At 36.1% G+C, this 16,245-nt stretch overlaps 1 protein-coding gene across 1 annotated transcript; it reads right to left on the minus strand.

Moving 5' to 3' along the window:
• Positions 1 to 2,780: 2,780 nt before the first annotated feature.
• Positions 2,781 to 7,244, minus strand: LOC121729276. Its single transcript, XM_042117740.1, has 5 exons — positions 7,085 to 7,244; positions 5,216 to 5,377; positions 4,289 to 4,427; positions 3,503 to 3,621; positions 2,781 to 3,105 (listed from the first exon to the last, which is right to left on the minus strand). The coding sequence occupies exons 1-5, from the start codon at positions 7,143 to 7,145 to the stop codon at positions 2,906 to 2,908; spliced, it is 681 nt and encodes a 226-aa protein (XP_041973674.1). The 5' UTR covers positions 7,146 to 7,244; the 3' UTR covers positions 2,781 to 2,905.
• Positions 7,245 to 16,245: the final 9,001 nt, after the last annotated feature.

The following is a 16,245-nucleotide window of genomic DNA, read 5'->3' on the forward strand; positions in this document are numbered from 1 at the left end:
GGTAATTAGAAAAAGTTAGATTTTCTTGAAAAATTTTAAAAACCAACACAGTTTGCAAAAACTTGCTTAGGGCAAAGTACGTAGGCCAAATTACTTTCTTGATTGACATGATCAACATACAATCTTTTTTAAAAATCAAGTAGCAACATAAGATTACGGTAATTAGAAAAGTTCGTTACCAATGCTACGGTAAGTAGATACTCTCGTGCTTCATCGGCGGCACACTAACATTAACGACGTGGGACCGCTGATGGGCCGTGGAACACGCTAAGGAGAAGTGACCCGTGCACTTGTAATGTGCCAAATACTGTTATTTTTGAGTGGGCACCCGAAAACAGCATGCGTCATGGTAATGAGAACTTTTGATAGGACAAGCGATTATTTCATGATAACTATTTATAGGCTAGGCCTATTGAGTCGATATTTTCCAATGCGGTAACCAATGTTTATGAGCATTTAAAACGATGAATAGATCATGGTTAATATGCATGTTATAAAAATTACAAGCAAGTTTCGAGATCAAGTTGGCGTCACGTCACGTCACGTCACGGTAATGAGAAAAACATGATTTTTGAACACGACTTAAATTAATTTAGTCTGAATTACTTAAATTAGAAGCCTGTGTTTAAGTTTGTAGCTAGTTACGGATGCTATCTACCGTTTAAAAATATTGCATACTTGAATAAGATAATATTACAGAGTATACAAGCCCGGGACACTTAAATTTTGCTCTCCTGAGAATGGCCGTTATAATATATCCTACGAATAATAAATAGTTTTTATTATTCGTAGAATCTATTTTATCACAAATACAATTGACTTGCTATTTATTTTGTTCCAGAATATAAGGGGCAACTTTTTACTGACCAAGAAAGCCCAAGGTCTTAAGTACAATCAAAGCATTCCTGGGACGAAATACGATGATCATAATAATTATGATCTCGTTTGAAGCGAAATTACACGAAATATTCAGATCAGTGAATATTAGATGTTACTGCAGAAATAAATTGTAAGAAATAGTATACGTCGCCCTTGCTTCGTGGATCGTATTTTGACCCTATGTCGAGTTTCTCTCTGTAATTTCGAGTTCTTCAATTGAGTGAGTTCTAATCGTTGGATACATTTCTTTTGATACGTTTTATACTTTATTAGATTTTTATAAGATACACAATTTAAAACATTGTGACCTACTGCATCTATATTTATATTTTTTAAAGAGAAGTTATAGGAAGAGTAGGTACTGTTGGTTTTACGAATAGGTACAAGTCTGTATTTCAATGTTACTTTCGATCGAAAAATAAAAAGACGGCACTCATTATCATTGATATTTACAACAGAATTAGACAAAATGTGCAGAAAAATTCTGCTTAAAGATCGACAAATTTTACTTAAACTTGTACAGTAAAGTAATTTCGTATTAAACTCGATTCAAACTCGAAACAGGAGTAAGAGCTCCTTGGAGGCGTTCTCAATGAGTGCGCATTATCTTTCTCTCGACGGAACCCCACAATATCCCCCAGTATCGTGATCCTCAAATATTGAATAGACTATATTCTTATTCTTCACCGATTGCATTATTACAATGGCTTATAGAACCCGATTTTAGGATGCGCACGAATGGTTTTTGGGTACGGATATTCCATATCTTTATGTGCTTAAACGGTACAATTTTAATGTTGAAGAATTTCCTATGGCGCGGGCGTAAGGATAGCGCTTTAACAGTGCGTTAATTTATGAATAAAGTATGTATATTATAATTAGTTAATAACAACTGTTAATTACTAGTCTGTGCTAATGATATCTACATTTAAACCGGTGGTAGTCATCAAGTAGGACATTCTGAAAAAGTAAGTTGCTAATCATTTTTTTTCATTTCACGTTTAACTGATAAGGACTCACCGGTCAGCGGAATCTTATCACTTACCCAAAAATACGTATATTATTACTTACACTATTTTTTATTTAAATGAAATACGGAAATGTAGAGACAAATTTCGTAAAAAATAACCAGAGCGTGACACATAATTTAGCGATGAGCGACCGTGCGATCTTACTGTGCTTATCTCAACTATTTTCAGATTTAAAGCCTATCGAATAATGGCATAAGCGTTGTTCTGGAATTTTCAACTTCATTTTGCTTCCAAGTAAAGGGAATTACGCAAAGGTAAATTACGTAGAGCGGAGGGTTCACATAAAGTAAACAATGCGACCAAAATCTGACGTGTTGTCAAACGTCGAAACAAACTTTTCGTTTACCGTCTGGTTACTAAATAACAAAAAGCCATGCCACATCACAAACCAGAAATATTACAATGAAATAACTAGTTCCTACAAAGTTAAAGTTGCTGATCATAACAGAAATGTTCTTTTTACGAGCTCCTCGAACGCCGTAAAATGTATGAATAATTGCATAAAACATTTTAGAGTATTTATATCTCAATCGTATACAAGGGAGAGGGCCACTTACAGGGATTCGCACCTTTCCCGGCAAGGGCCCTTACAGATAGGTAGGCTCGAGGGCCCTCCACAGTCGTGGTAGGTGATTTCGCACAAATACCCATGTCGCAACTCCAAATACTTGAACACTTTTTTGTAATCATTTGAACAGTAATCAATAAAATTGCGGTTATTCTTGATAACGCCGAGATGCTCCATGAAAAAAATGTTCTGGTAGTTGTTCAATTCAAAATCAGTTGTTCAGTTCAAAAATTTCTAAGCAAAGTTTTGTAACTCTGTTTTTGGTTTAAGCTTTGGTTGTCGGCATATAGATAGTGCCTATATTATGGGAAATAATACCTTTTTAATCACAATAAATAATATTTTTTGTTACCAACATTGTCTTAGTCTGGGAGACGAATGTAACATTGCTATCAGAGAAATGGATCGGAGCATATTTTAGTCTGACTCACACTGCCATTTTAAGTAAATCTTTCAAGTCCTTCTTTTCGATCCAGTTGAGTGAACTCCTTCGTGTTTGCGGCCTGGGCCTCCTTGGCATTGTTTTGTTGAAGAATTGCATGGTCCTTAGGGTGGCGACAGATAGTATGTAGTGCACAGGTTGCATGTTGGAGTAACATTTGTTTAGGAACGGCTGTAGAGTTACATCTAAAAAGAAACAAATAATATATTTTTAATAATGGTCTATACTTTGTTGAAGTCTAAATTAAAATTATGCCAATTTAATGTGCCATTGCATTTCTATGTTGCGTTATGAGTAAGAAGTAAACATAGCGCTATAGCCACCCATACTTAACAGTTAACTTTATATAAGCAATGAATGAATAATGGATGATATGAATGATGAATGATGAATGATTATAATACTATAGAAGAGTAACTGAGTAAAAAATATGGTTCTACAAAAAGTAGGTTTGCATTTCGTGGAACTTTCGTACTTTCGAGTGGGTCGTAAAAGTTGTATCTTGGACTGGAAACTGGAGCCACATTAGAGCGGTTAAATATATTCTGCACTATTTTTTTCGATGACTAGACCAATACTCACTGACTCTGAGCACGCAGGAGAACAGGTCGGCGTGGCAGTGGTTGATCATGGGCTTGTACGTGTACTGGTTCTGGTACAGCTGGCTGCTGTCCGTCTTCCACACCTGCGCGCACACGGGCCTGTAGAGTTGGCAATTGATAGTTTATCCCCTTGGCTTTTTTTATGGACGGCGGAGGGGTTATAAGAGTTATGCGCGATGGGTTCGAATAAGGTATGGATCTTTATGACAGTCGTTCTTTTGCAAACGAAGGCAATTTTGGCAGGGTTCTTATACAGTACTTATAAAATAAAATCAAATTAATCAACATAGTATTGTTTTTTAAAAACAAATTCTAGTATATCTGAATCATTACGACATGTCTGCCTAGCATACGCCAACGAGATATCTCACTCTACATGTTTTCTCGATATTTGATGGTTTGTCTCTTCATCTCTATTGACCCTAGCATTACAAACATTTTTTCTCGCGTAGATACTATCATCGAAATAACACATTTTTATAGAATTTTGTCGTGATAATGTCGAGATTTTGACATTATGTAGTTGTACGAGTAGTTTTTAATTATCTCGAGAGTGAGATATGTCGTTGAAATATGCTAGGCAGGCTGCAAAGCTTCAAGAAGAGATAATAATATATTCCCTCTTAAAAGGCCATCAACGCACTTGCAACTCTTCTAATGTTGCGCGTGTGCGACGGTAGCTGCTTTCCATCAGGTGCATTTATTCGTTTGCCCTCTACTTTTATAAAAAAGGGATTCCTCTTTTGTGTAAAAGCAGCAGCCCTACTTGTACGTGTCGAGGCAGTAGGTGGGGCAGGTGTGGTTGCAGGCCTGGTGGGCGCCCGTGATGCTGAAGTCGTGGACGCGCCGGCTGCGGTGGATACCACATTCTGTTCCGTCTACCTCGCTAAGATGGTATTCTGTAGCTACAAATTAATAAGCCTGAATGAGAAGATACAGTAGATATTGTATTGAAAGAAATAATGTTTGCAACTAAGTGGATCCCTAGACGATCAATTTTATTGTGCAATATCATTGAAAAATTTATTTGACAATAAGATTGAAAGGCGGGCGCGTTCAATAATAACCCTAGACGGTCAATATTATTACGCAATACGTGATGAGATGAGATGTGAATGAAGAAAATGGATGATTCATTATTATTATTATCATTAGACTCACGTAACATAATCACAATAATTATAGTATTCAATCAAGTATGGTTACAAAGATGCGTCTATTCTAACTTTGTCATTACGCATTTAATTTTAGTTTCAATCTTACCATATTATGCTATATTATGTCATTTCAAAGCTAGGCGTGATTTGTCGGCTGTGTTTGACACAAACAGAAAAAATTACGTAGGTCCGCCATTGAATCAACTTTTTTGGTAGTAAGTACCTTATTACAAGCTTATTACTATGGAGAAGTATATTATAAACTAGTCATCTAGTTTAGCAACTCCATTGCGCCAAAATTCGGTTATCGCGCGGGAACCGTACACTTTTCCGGGGCAAAAAGTATCCTACGTCCTTTTCCGGGACTCAAAGTATCTCCATGCAAAATTTCAGCAAAATCGGTTCAGTCGTTTAGGTGTGAAGAGGATACAGACAGACAGATAGACGGAAAGACAGACAGACAGACACATTTTCGCATTTAAAATATTAAGAAAACATGGATTCTGTTAAAAAATAACCTGACAAAGGAAACTCACTACTAGAACTAATAACACATTGTATCTTCCTAAGTTGGCACTTGTTATGGAACTTCTTGACTACTTCCTTCCTCGGGGTGACCAGCAGCCCGCACACGGGGTCGTACACGTTAGAACATTCTTCCTCACACTGACCGCTGATTTTCAACGCACTGGAAGAATCTAAATAGTAATTAAAATAGTTAAATTCTGTTTAGAATTGAAGATAAATCCAATCTATGCAAGAATTATATGAAGAAAATAACTCTGAATGTGTGCTTAAATTAGTCTTGTCATTTTAAATGTTCTTATTTTATGGCGCCTCTTCACAATCGGCGATGATCGGCACTCGTTGATCGCCTGTGATCGCCACGATCATCGTGCAAGCATCCACACGATCGTCCGCGTTCATTCATTGAGCGGCAAGCCATCAAGATGGACGTGGAGGTCATAGCTGCAGCTACAATTAGTTTAATTTCAATTTATAATCATTTTAGTAATATAGTTCAACGAATAGTTGTGAAAAGAAAATGGAAGAAGAGAAGATGGTGGTGTTTGAGCATTCATAGCAATAAATTGTAAATACCTATAGGGTAGACTGGGCACGATTGAAACAACTAATTACCACCAAACTGTTTTTTACCTAGGAAATTAATTTTGATTTACATTTACGGCCAAAGCTTTCATAAGAAACACTTCTACTGTACAGTAGTTCATAGTATACATACCCAGTCTCCCCTACCTAAACAATTTAATAGGTGATCCTATTGTCCAGTTATAGGTATCTAGGTATTTAAATATTTTTTTCAGACAATAGAAATATTGTTATATATTAATAATAAATATTTTTATAAAGAAAAGACGACGCGACGGACGTACGCACGGCTCCGCTATCCTGCGGCGAATGAATGATCGGCGATCGTGTGGGCACGGGCTGCCGACTACACGCGATTCCCTTTGATGCGTGTCCAAAAAACCGACAAGTCACCGATCGCGGTGATCACGACGGCGACTATGGACGATCATGGCCGACTACAGGCGAGTAGCCCCTCTACACAATCGTGCTCGCGCGTAATCGCCTATGATCGCTGATTGTGAAGAGGCGCCATTACAGTTACATACAATAAAAAATCTTTAGCATTTTATTGTTACTTTTATTTGTGTTTAGAATTTAGATTAAATTGGTTGTGTACTTTCATGACAATATTGAAAACAAAAAGTAACTTTAAGGTTATAAATAGTTAGGCACATAACATTATTATATTAATTAAGATAAGTAAAAGCTAGAAAAGTGTAATGATATTTTTTAGAACCGCTTGTTTACAAATTATTGTACAGTACACGTAAAAAGTATAGCAATTAAATAAATAGAAGAAAGTTAAATACGTAGCAATCGCTACATTACTTTAAGGGCTAGACGACCGCTTTGCCCTTTTGCCCTCTAACCTAACCTAACGTCTAGGGCTACGGGACTAGACAAATACTAATAGACTTAGTTTACGCAAAACCTTATTATAAACACACTTTTTACGTATAAAAATAATTGGATTTCGGAAAAAAGGATTTATAACAAAATTTTATAAACAGATTTTAGATTTAAGAAGAAGTGACTGAGATAAAAATATTACTTATATTCTGTACATCTAACTAAAGTGAACAGCAGTCTACAGAAACCTCCACCAATATGCTGCCTGTCCACGTCGGAACATGATGGACAAGCGAATACGAAAGTTTCGTCTATGTTTGCCCATGATCGACGATGCACCAGACGCATTCGATAGATTTATGCTATCTTAACAATCACGATCGCAAACATGGTTATCCATACTGCACAACGCGAAGAAGTCTTTTAAACAATTTAAAAACTTATTTTTTTTTAATTATATTTACCTTTAAAAATAAAAAATGAGATTTTTAATACGAATATAGTTTTGAAGCTCGTTTTAAGCATTGTTGGAAAAATGATTAAACTACGTTTTTCGAAATCGTTATTCCAATTATTAGGTTTCGCTTCACGCGTCAGTCTCAATATTAATTCGCGATTAAACTTTAATTAAATTGAATCAATCTACTTGTTTTGAGTATGCTTATTGCTTGTATTTCTCTTTTGAAATAACTTTTGCTACAATATTTTGTTTAATAGTTAACTTCCGAGTTATAACAATAATAATTGATCTTTTCAGTAGCGCTATTTAGAAGATTAGCGAGTGAACTTAGTATCACTTGACTTCAAAATTTTTTCACCGTCTAAACCTTTTCTGGGCTTCCACGAATATTCCAAGACTAAAATTTGGCAAATCGGTTCAGCAGTTCTCGATTTTAGCGAGACTAACAAAATGGAAAATTCATTTGTCGACCTCTGTGGCTCAGTGGTGAGCGCGTCAGTAGCTCAAGCCCGGGGGTCGCGGGTTCGAATCCCGCCGACGGAACAAATAGTTTTCAATGTCCCCGGGTCTGGATGTATGTTAAATATGTATATGATATAATAAAAATCTTAAATATATATATAGTAAACTATACGTGTGTATTAAATATATTTCCGTTGTCTGGTACCTGTAACACAAGTCCTTTAGGTACTTAGCACGGGGCCAGACTGACGTGGTATGAAGCGTCCATAGATATTAGATATTAGAACTTACTCGTGTATAGATTTTCCTTTTTTTGTCGTGTAGGTTTCTTATCTTTCTAGTATTTGTTACTCAATGTAAGTAATATGCTTAATGTTCTGTAACATGAGAGTAATAATTATAGTAAGTAATATGTGAAGATCGGAATACTTTCTACTGATTAAATTTGTTGCGGGTTCCATGACAGAGTTGACAGAGGGACATGTTTCTCGAGGACTAGAATTTAGATCATATCAAAGGCGCTTTCCTCGCTTGGTTACCACTGCGAGGAGACGCAGTGGTGGCAATTTTGGAAGAACTAATGTACGTTAAAATTATTTAATTAAATTTAATTTTCAACCGACTTCCAAAAGTTTATTACGTTTGTCATTTTTTTGTATGTTCAATGATTGCTCGGCCGTTTGTGGTCCGATTTTCTTTACTTTTTTTAAATAAAAACTAAAAAGCAATACGTGAAAAGTACTATCAGAGAAAATTAATATAGATGAGGGACCTAGATAATTTGGTCGGTTTATATCGAACCAAAGGCAAACGTAGTGTAGGACGTCCAGCAGCACGGTGGACCGACAATTTGAAGAAAGTGGCTGGCAGCGGATGGATGAGGGCTGCCCAAGATCGGGATGGTTGGCGCTCATTGGGGGAGGCCTACGTTCAGCACTGGATGGCAATAGGCTAATGGTGATATCGAACCACGATTAACATAGACTTGACATTAACTAAATAGCATCGTTCGTTATCTGCCTGTCAGGCAATTTAGTAGCTACTTAAATGTAAGAAATAAGATACCTCTTGCTTGAGTCAAAGTCAAAGCAGCTTCTAAATCTTGTCTGCGATAGACGGTCAGTTGACTATAAAACTCTAACATCCGGTTCTCTTAATTAGTATAAGGGGGTGTATTAAGTCTGAGGAGCGCTCGATACCGGCCCTCCAGCACGTACGTACTCGAGCGAGGTTTTCGCTCGTTCAGCTAGTTAACACAATCTATTTCTGTATTCAACGATACTTGTAACATTGGATAGAAAACTACTCTGACTAATTTAATACGAACTATGTACTATAGCAGTGGTACTCAACTTATCTTTATCGGCCCCAAACACGTTTTGGTCTTGCTGTTATTATGGTGGGCCGTAATCAACATTTTTAGGGTACAAAAAATAACGTAAAGTCTACTTTAAAATTAGCGATCTATTTAAAGTAGATCGCTAATTTTGAAGTAGTTGCGTGTGAATTTTTTTCCAATTATAAGTAATTGGAAAAAAAAAATCACGACTTTCACGACGACTTTGCATAATATTTTACTGGTAGTGGTGAATTTCAAAATGGTTCAACTTCACTCGTAAACTCCCGGCGGGTCGCAGGTTGAGTAAGTAGCTGTACTAGAAACTAATATTATAAGCGAAAATGTGTCTGTCTCTCCGCTTGTCTATTTACCGTTCTATTCATCTGTCCGTCAGTCTGTCTATTGGTTATCTCTTCACACTCCACCAGCTTAACTATCAGATAATACGATAGTAAAGCAGGTGTAGGAATGCAAATATTTTGATTCCCGTGAAAGGAGAATTTTCTGTCTGGAAAATGTACGATTCTCTCGCGACCAACTAACAGCTGCTAACTGTAGGACATTTCCATTGTGTACTCTTATATCCGTCTGTCAATCTTTCTGTATGTGCTTTGGAACGCCATTCTCTGCCTGCCCTCACTTGGTTTATTTAAACCATCCTTCAAAGACCCACTAAATCATTCTATGTTTTTTTATAGACTAGATGACGCCCCGACTCCGTTGTAACAAATTTCGTTTATCGCGCGAGAACCGTACATTTTTCCGAGATTAAAAGTATCCTGTGTCCTTTCCCGGGACTCAAAGTATCTTCAATCTCCATACCAAATTTCAGCAAAATCGGTTCAGTGGTTTGCAGATATAACAGACAAACAAACGGACAGACAGACAGACAGTCAGACACAATTTCCCATTTATAATATTAGTATGGATTTCGCAGTATTCAGTATGCGTGCGGCGTCGTCTCACGTCACGTTTCCACGTTTACAGGCGAGTAACGTTTTATTGCTTCTTTTATAGCTTGTTTCGTTTGGTCATTGTTGTTGTGATCTTTAATTAAACTACGCAGCCATTATCGATTGGCCTTGAGTCTTAAGGTTTCAGGGTGCTTGGACACGTAGCATTCAACAATTTTTACGGTGAATCAATATAGATATCAAAATTACAACAGAAAAAAAATGTAAGGAATTTAACATAATGCGTTTCCAAATGAAATAACGCTTACGATATAACAAATCCTATTGATTTCTAATTTTTTGCTGTTGAAATTGTCGAATATAACGTGTCTAAGTACCCTGTTTTTCATTCGTTATATATTTTGTTGGAAGACTCTAGACATTCATATCGAAATTGTAAACTTTCATTGCTCTTGTAATACAAGGCTATCATAATATAAGTAATGGAAACAGTGAATTGAAAATAAAAACTGCTATTTCTATTTTCAATTCCGAAAGTCGAATATTATAAACTTAGACCTATATTGATATCTTTATTTTTAACTGGCTGCTATCCGAGACTCCGTCCGCGTCAACATTCTTATATATAAAACTAGCTGACCCGACAGACGTTGTCCTGTCTTGACGATTTAACCATGATTAAAATGAGTATAGCTCCATGCCAAATTTCATCAAAATAGATTAAATGGTTTAGGTGAAAATCATAGTTATCATCATAGTAAACTCACAGAAAACCGGCGTGAAACAGCGCTTGCGCTGTGTTTCGCCGAGTGAGTGAGTTTACCGGAGGCCCAATCCCCTTACCCCTACCCTATTCCCTTCCCTACCCTCAACTATTCCCTTCCCAATTCCCAAATTATCTATTTGTTGACTTCTGTTGTTCGCTCGACGATTCTGCATTGCCAACCGAGCTGTTTCACGGGCTGCTTCACTTTGCTCTCGTGATTGAGAAGCACGAAGTCGAGCCATACTATTGCGGCGCTGTTCACGTGCAATTTCTTGTTCTTCTTCAGTCCTTTCATTTGCAGTATTTTGTATTCTTCTTGCATTACGGCTTTGTCGGGAAAGATTCGATCGTCTTGGTCGCGGCATTATTAATTAAACTTCACTTCACTTCAATCCACTTGTTAATTATTTATTTAATAGAAATAGTTTTAATATTGATTTCTTACAAATATCAAATTGTCATCCATACGTCATTACATAGCTGTCATTTTCGTTTTGTTATTCCAAGTCTGATTCTTTTTTGTTATACCACGTTTTATAGTGACTGACGTTTCATGTCAAGTCACACAGGAACGCTGTCGAACGGGATAAAAAGTATCCTATGTCCGTCTCCTGGCTCTAAGCTACCTCCCTACCAATTTTCAGCCAAATCTGTTCTGCCGTTCTTGAGTTATAAGTGGTGTAACTAACACGACTTTCTTTTATATATATAGATTCTCGTGTCACAAAATCACAAAGTAAATTATTACAACTCGAGACTGACGGTGACCATTGTTTGAATGGCGGGATAGCGATGGACGTTGCCATGGTGACATACTTATTTAGTCACTTCAATAAAATAATATGTTATATGATCGAAATACTTTATATTATGGCAAAGCAACGTTTGCCGGGACAGCTAGTAATATTATAAAAACAAAGATGAATAACTTTCACCTTTTTTCACGTTTTCCACTGATTTTCCGCTTCGAACTATTGGTAGCGTGACTTGATGAAAGGATCTTTGTCTTCAGCAACTCTTCAGCTTTATATAATTTTTAACTAAAACATGATTTCAATGACAATTTCCAGAGCTCCTCAACCATTATCGCTAAATTAGCGCCATAAGTTATTATGTCGTGTACCGCGTGTACTGCGGTGCGCCGGACAGGGCTTTATGCATGCCATTGGCACGACGCCATTTTAATTATCTTACCCCGTGATTTATTTCAAGTCATTTTTAATTCCGCCGTGTTGTTGTTTCACGTTTATTTCAGTTGGGAAAATAATTTAATAGTGTTTAAGTGGATTTTGTTACGTAGATGATTTTACAGTTAGCAAAACACTAAGGGCTTCACCACTTTCTGATAAAGTGCCGGATAGGCCTTTCACAGCTTTTTTGACAGATTCTCCATCCTTCATCTGTCAAGTTAAGTGGTGGAAAGCCTATTCGGCACTTATCAGGAAGTGGTGAAACAGGCCCTAAATCTTATAGTTGACATTAGTAAAGCAATATAGCATCAGCTATATATTGCTTTAGCTGACAATTATTCATAAGTAACTAATTTAAATCCCAGTTACTGCATTGTGGTGTTTTAGTCGTGTCAGAATGTGTCAGTGAACTTTAAAATGTAAGGTTATGAATGAATGAAATGGTTGTCCACGCCTGCATGCCCCTGGGTCACGTTAAAGCTAACAAACTTCTTGGAATACGTAATGTAACCCGCAACTTACATTTTCATACATTCTTTATGAGTTTTTACTCTGTTGAGTCAGGAATGTGAGTTATCCATACTAATATTATAAATGTGAAAGTGTGTCTGTCTATTACCTATTCACGCCCAAACCGCTGCATCGATTTTGCTGTTTGGTATGATACCTCTTTTGTGTTCCGGGCATGGACATAGGATATGTTTTATCCCGAAAAAAAAAGTACGGTTCCCGCGCGATAAACGAATTGTTCTTATAATACCAAAGTCTATTTGATATTATGTTCCCATTTTTATGAGGTGTCAGACATTATTTGTTACTCAATATCACGGTATAATAAAACACAATTTTATATGATTATTTATTATCTACATTGTGCACGCTAGAGGCGAAACTACTGTGACCTAGTTATAAGCGTTGTTATAGGTCCTATTATCCTGTTATGGAGCCGATAAAAGTTCGCTTATTTTATTCCGCAAATACTCTAACATACATTTTATTAACCCAGGCTCAGAGTCAACATCGCTATTATATACAGAAGTATTAAATGAGCATGGCAAATAATAGTTTGAAACTACGACCGAACCAAATGACATAAAAATTAGCTCAGTTAGTTTTGTGAAATAAAACTTAATTTCTGTTTCTATCCATCCAATCATTCGTACTCATAACTAGGGAATGTTATTATTCGACAAATTTACTATTCGAATAATTCGAATATTTTACAAAACTTTTCGAATAATTCGAATATTATTCGAATAATTAAATTTTTTTGAAAAATGCTGAAAACTGAACAAAAGTAACAAAAAACTTCGTACTTAAGCATGTACAACCTATTTTGTGAATACTACGAAGTAAGCAATTCTAATTTTTACTTTTATCAACATAAATCTTTGTAAATGACATAGCTAATTTTTTTCGTTAAACACTTTAAAAATGTATATTTTAAGGTTACAGCTGGACAATAAAATAAAGGCTGTAAAGTGTAAACCATTTTCTATCGCAGCACCTTTTACTTTTCTCATGTGATTATGCTTGAAAGAAGTCAATGGATACAGATCGTGAGCGACCATTACTGACGATACTGAAATCCATGACTGAAAGGATGACGATACGAGGGCTGCCTTTTAAGTTCTATCGTTTGTAAACTTTCCACGATCATTGAAAAAAACACCAAATGGGATTTTAATCTCCTTGTCATTTGGATTTCAAAAACAAAAGAAATTATTCAGATTGGTCGAATAGTCTTATTGTATCGTCTATTCAAAGGTGACAAGTCGGTTGTAAAAATGGTAATGTTAAAGAAAAATTTCCGTGCGATGATTTTTTACAAATAACGAAGTTAATTATCGCGACTTCGGCTTTTGAGGAGATCACTTCTGTACTTAGTTTTGCAGGACCATGTCTTAGGATTATAGAACGCTGGTATTTAGAAGTTTTAAGTGGACACCCTAGCTTCAGTGACCAGCCACGTGATGGTCGTCCAAAAACCGTCGTAACGCAAGAGAATATTGAAGCCGTGCAGCAACTAATCCTCGAAGACCGTCATGTGATATATCGCGAAATAGAGGCATCCATGGGCATTTCAGGGACCACTGTCCAAAAAATCATGCCCGAAAAACTTGGAGTAAAAATGGTGATTTCTCGTAAGATACCTTGTTGGCTTAGCGACGACCAAAATCAGCCCGTGTTAGTTTTTGTCGCAAAACTCTGCAGCGATTCAACCGAGGAGAGTCAAAGCATATTTATAATTTGCTCAATGGTGACGAGTTTTGGATATATGCTTATGATCCAAATTCTAAGCAGCAGTCTACTGTCTGGGTCTTCAAGAATGAGCCAAAAACGACCCCAAAGTCACTCACAGATCACTTTAAAAAAAATGTTTGCCTCCATTGTAACAAAGGGTGGTCACATCGCCACTATTGTACCCGAAGATTGCAAAATGGTTACCGCTGACTAGTATACCACAGCTTGTTTGCCACCAGTCATCACCGAATTTCGAAAAAAACTATTCAAGACGTCGTATGTTCCTGGCCATGACAAATTGACAATGCATGTTCGCACATCGCCGGTAAAACAAAGATGTTTTTGGGAGCCCAAAACGTTAAAATTTTAGATCATCCGCCTTACAGCCCTGGCTTGAGCCCTAAGGATTTTAATAAGTTCCACAAAATTAAGCAAAGTCTTTGTGGCCAACGTTTAAGCTCACCTGAAGAAGCTGTTTACGCGTAAAAATCTGCCATTTTGACTACCCAACTTCGGAATAAATGTTTTAAAAACTGGCTTGAACGCATGCAAAAGCATTTTAAATATCGCGAAGAATTCTAAAAAAAACAATAAATGGTGATAATCTATTAGATTGCCTGTATTTATTCCAAATGACAAAACTTAAAAGGCAGCCCTCGTAATATCTTCATTTTCATGTCTCTAAGCAAAATCGTTATTTTGCCTAAAAATATGCAAATTAATTTATTAGACGTTTCTAAAACATGGTCAACGGCGACGATGAATGGTCGTATACTCATTAGTTAGACTAAAAACAGATTTATATATTATAATATTATTATTATTAAAGATGTAGAATATTCATAAATAATATTATTTTTCTGAAATAAACTTAAGTATGTTCTTATTCCATGTTAATTTGATGTTTGATAGCATTTTAAACAAAAATAAAAAATATTTTTACTATTCGAATTATTCGAGAAATAATTTGGCGAATATTCGAATATAAAAATCGTCGAATATTCGAATAAAACGAGTATTCGAATATTCGAATAACATACCCTACTCATAACATTTCGCATATTATACTGGGTGTTAGGGTTAACACCGTTATCCTTAAAACCATCAAATGAGCCCGTCAAAATGAACAACTTTTTCTATGTGAACAATTGCGGGAACTCAAAAAAAAGTCTTCATACCCATACGGATGCCCGGATCCCGGCAATTTGTATGGGTTCGATGACGGATTAACGGTGTTAACCCTAACAACCTGTAGGTCTACTACAAAACTGTTTTGAGACTCAAACAATCGGACAAGAATGCCGCGTCCTGCTCTAACAACGTCATATCACGTTTGTTAGAGTAGGACACAACATTCTCGTACGATTGTTTGAGTCTCAAAACCGTTTCGTGGTACGGGCCCTGCATATTATGACACATTTTAACAATGATATTCTATGTTACTAACGTAACTAGATTGGAAGTTTACGGTAGCAACGCGTTGCCACTTCGAAGATGCCTGCAGGCATATCTCACATACATAATGACATAACGAATATATGACTTGACATTGTCTTTTGAACAAAAAAGTGGTTACGCATTTCTGAGAATTGATTTCTTTTGTAAGACATTGCTACTCTAGTATTTTAGAAACTCATTGCATTTTAATATCTAGGTACACTATCATCATACTATTAATACGCGAACGAAAAACTTTGTACCCCTTTTTACGAAAAATGGGGAAACGTAGGTGCATGAAATTTTGCACAGTTATAGTTTATATGGTGAAGGAGTGCATCGAACTAATATTATTTTGAAATTATACTTTTATCATAAAATTTTTTAACAAATAAAACATTGCACACACTACAACACACACACATGAGAAATGACAGATTTTTGAGTGACAAGCCTATACATACGAATTATACTCTTTTATTTATGGTTGAAGTCTGTTGACAACAAGGTGACAAATTGAAAATGGATTATAGTTTTTTTTATTGAATCTAAGATACTATTAGACAATGCTTACACGGCCAGTCTGAGATCAGCTGAGTCCCAGAGACAAGGGTTGAAAAAAATATATGATAAAGTCAATATTTTTTACAAAATATAGGTAGTAGACCTAATGTCGTTGAAACTAAGGTCGAATTTCGACCATTGGGCGATCTCTAGTATATTATAAATACGGAAGATAATACGAAAAATGAAATAAGTTACATTTTATTTATCATTTTTAAGTAGAAGTAGGTAGTAGAAGTAAGTAGTAGA

The sequence above is a fragment of the Aricia agestis genome, chromosome 8 (genome assembly GCF_905147365.1).
Source record: "Aricia agestis chromosome 8, ilAriAges1.1, whole genome shotgun sequence".
Classification (NCBI taxonomy): Eukaryota; Metazoa; Arthropoda; class Insecta; order Lepidoptera; family Lycaenidae; genus Aricia; species Aricia agestis.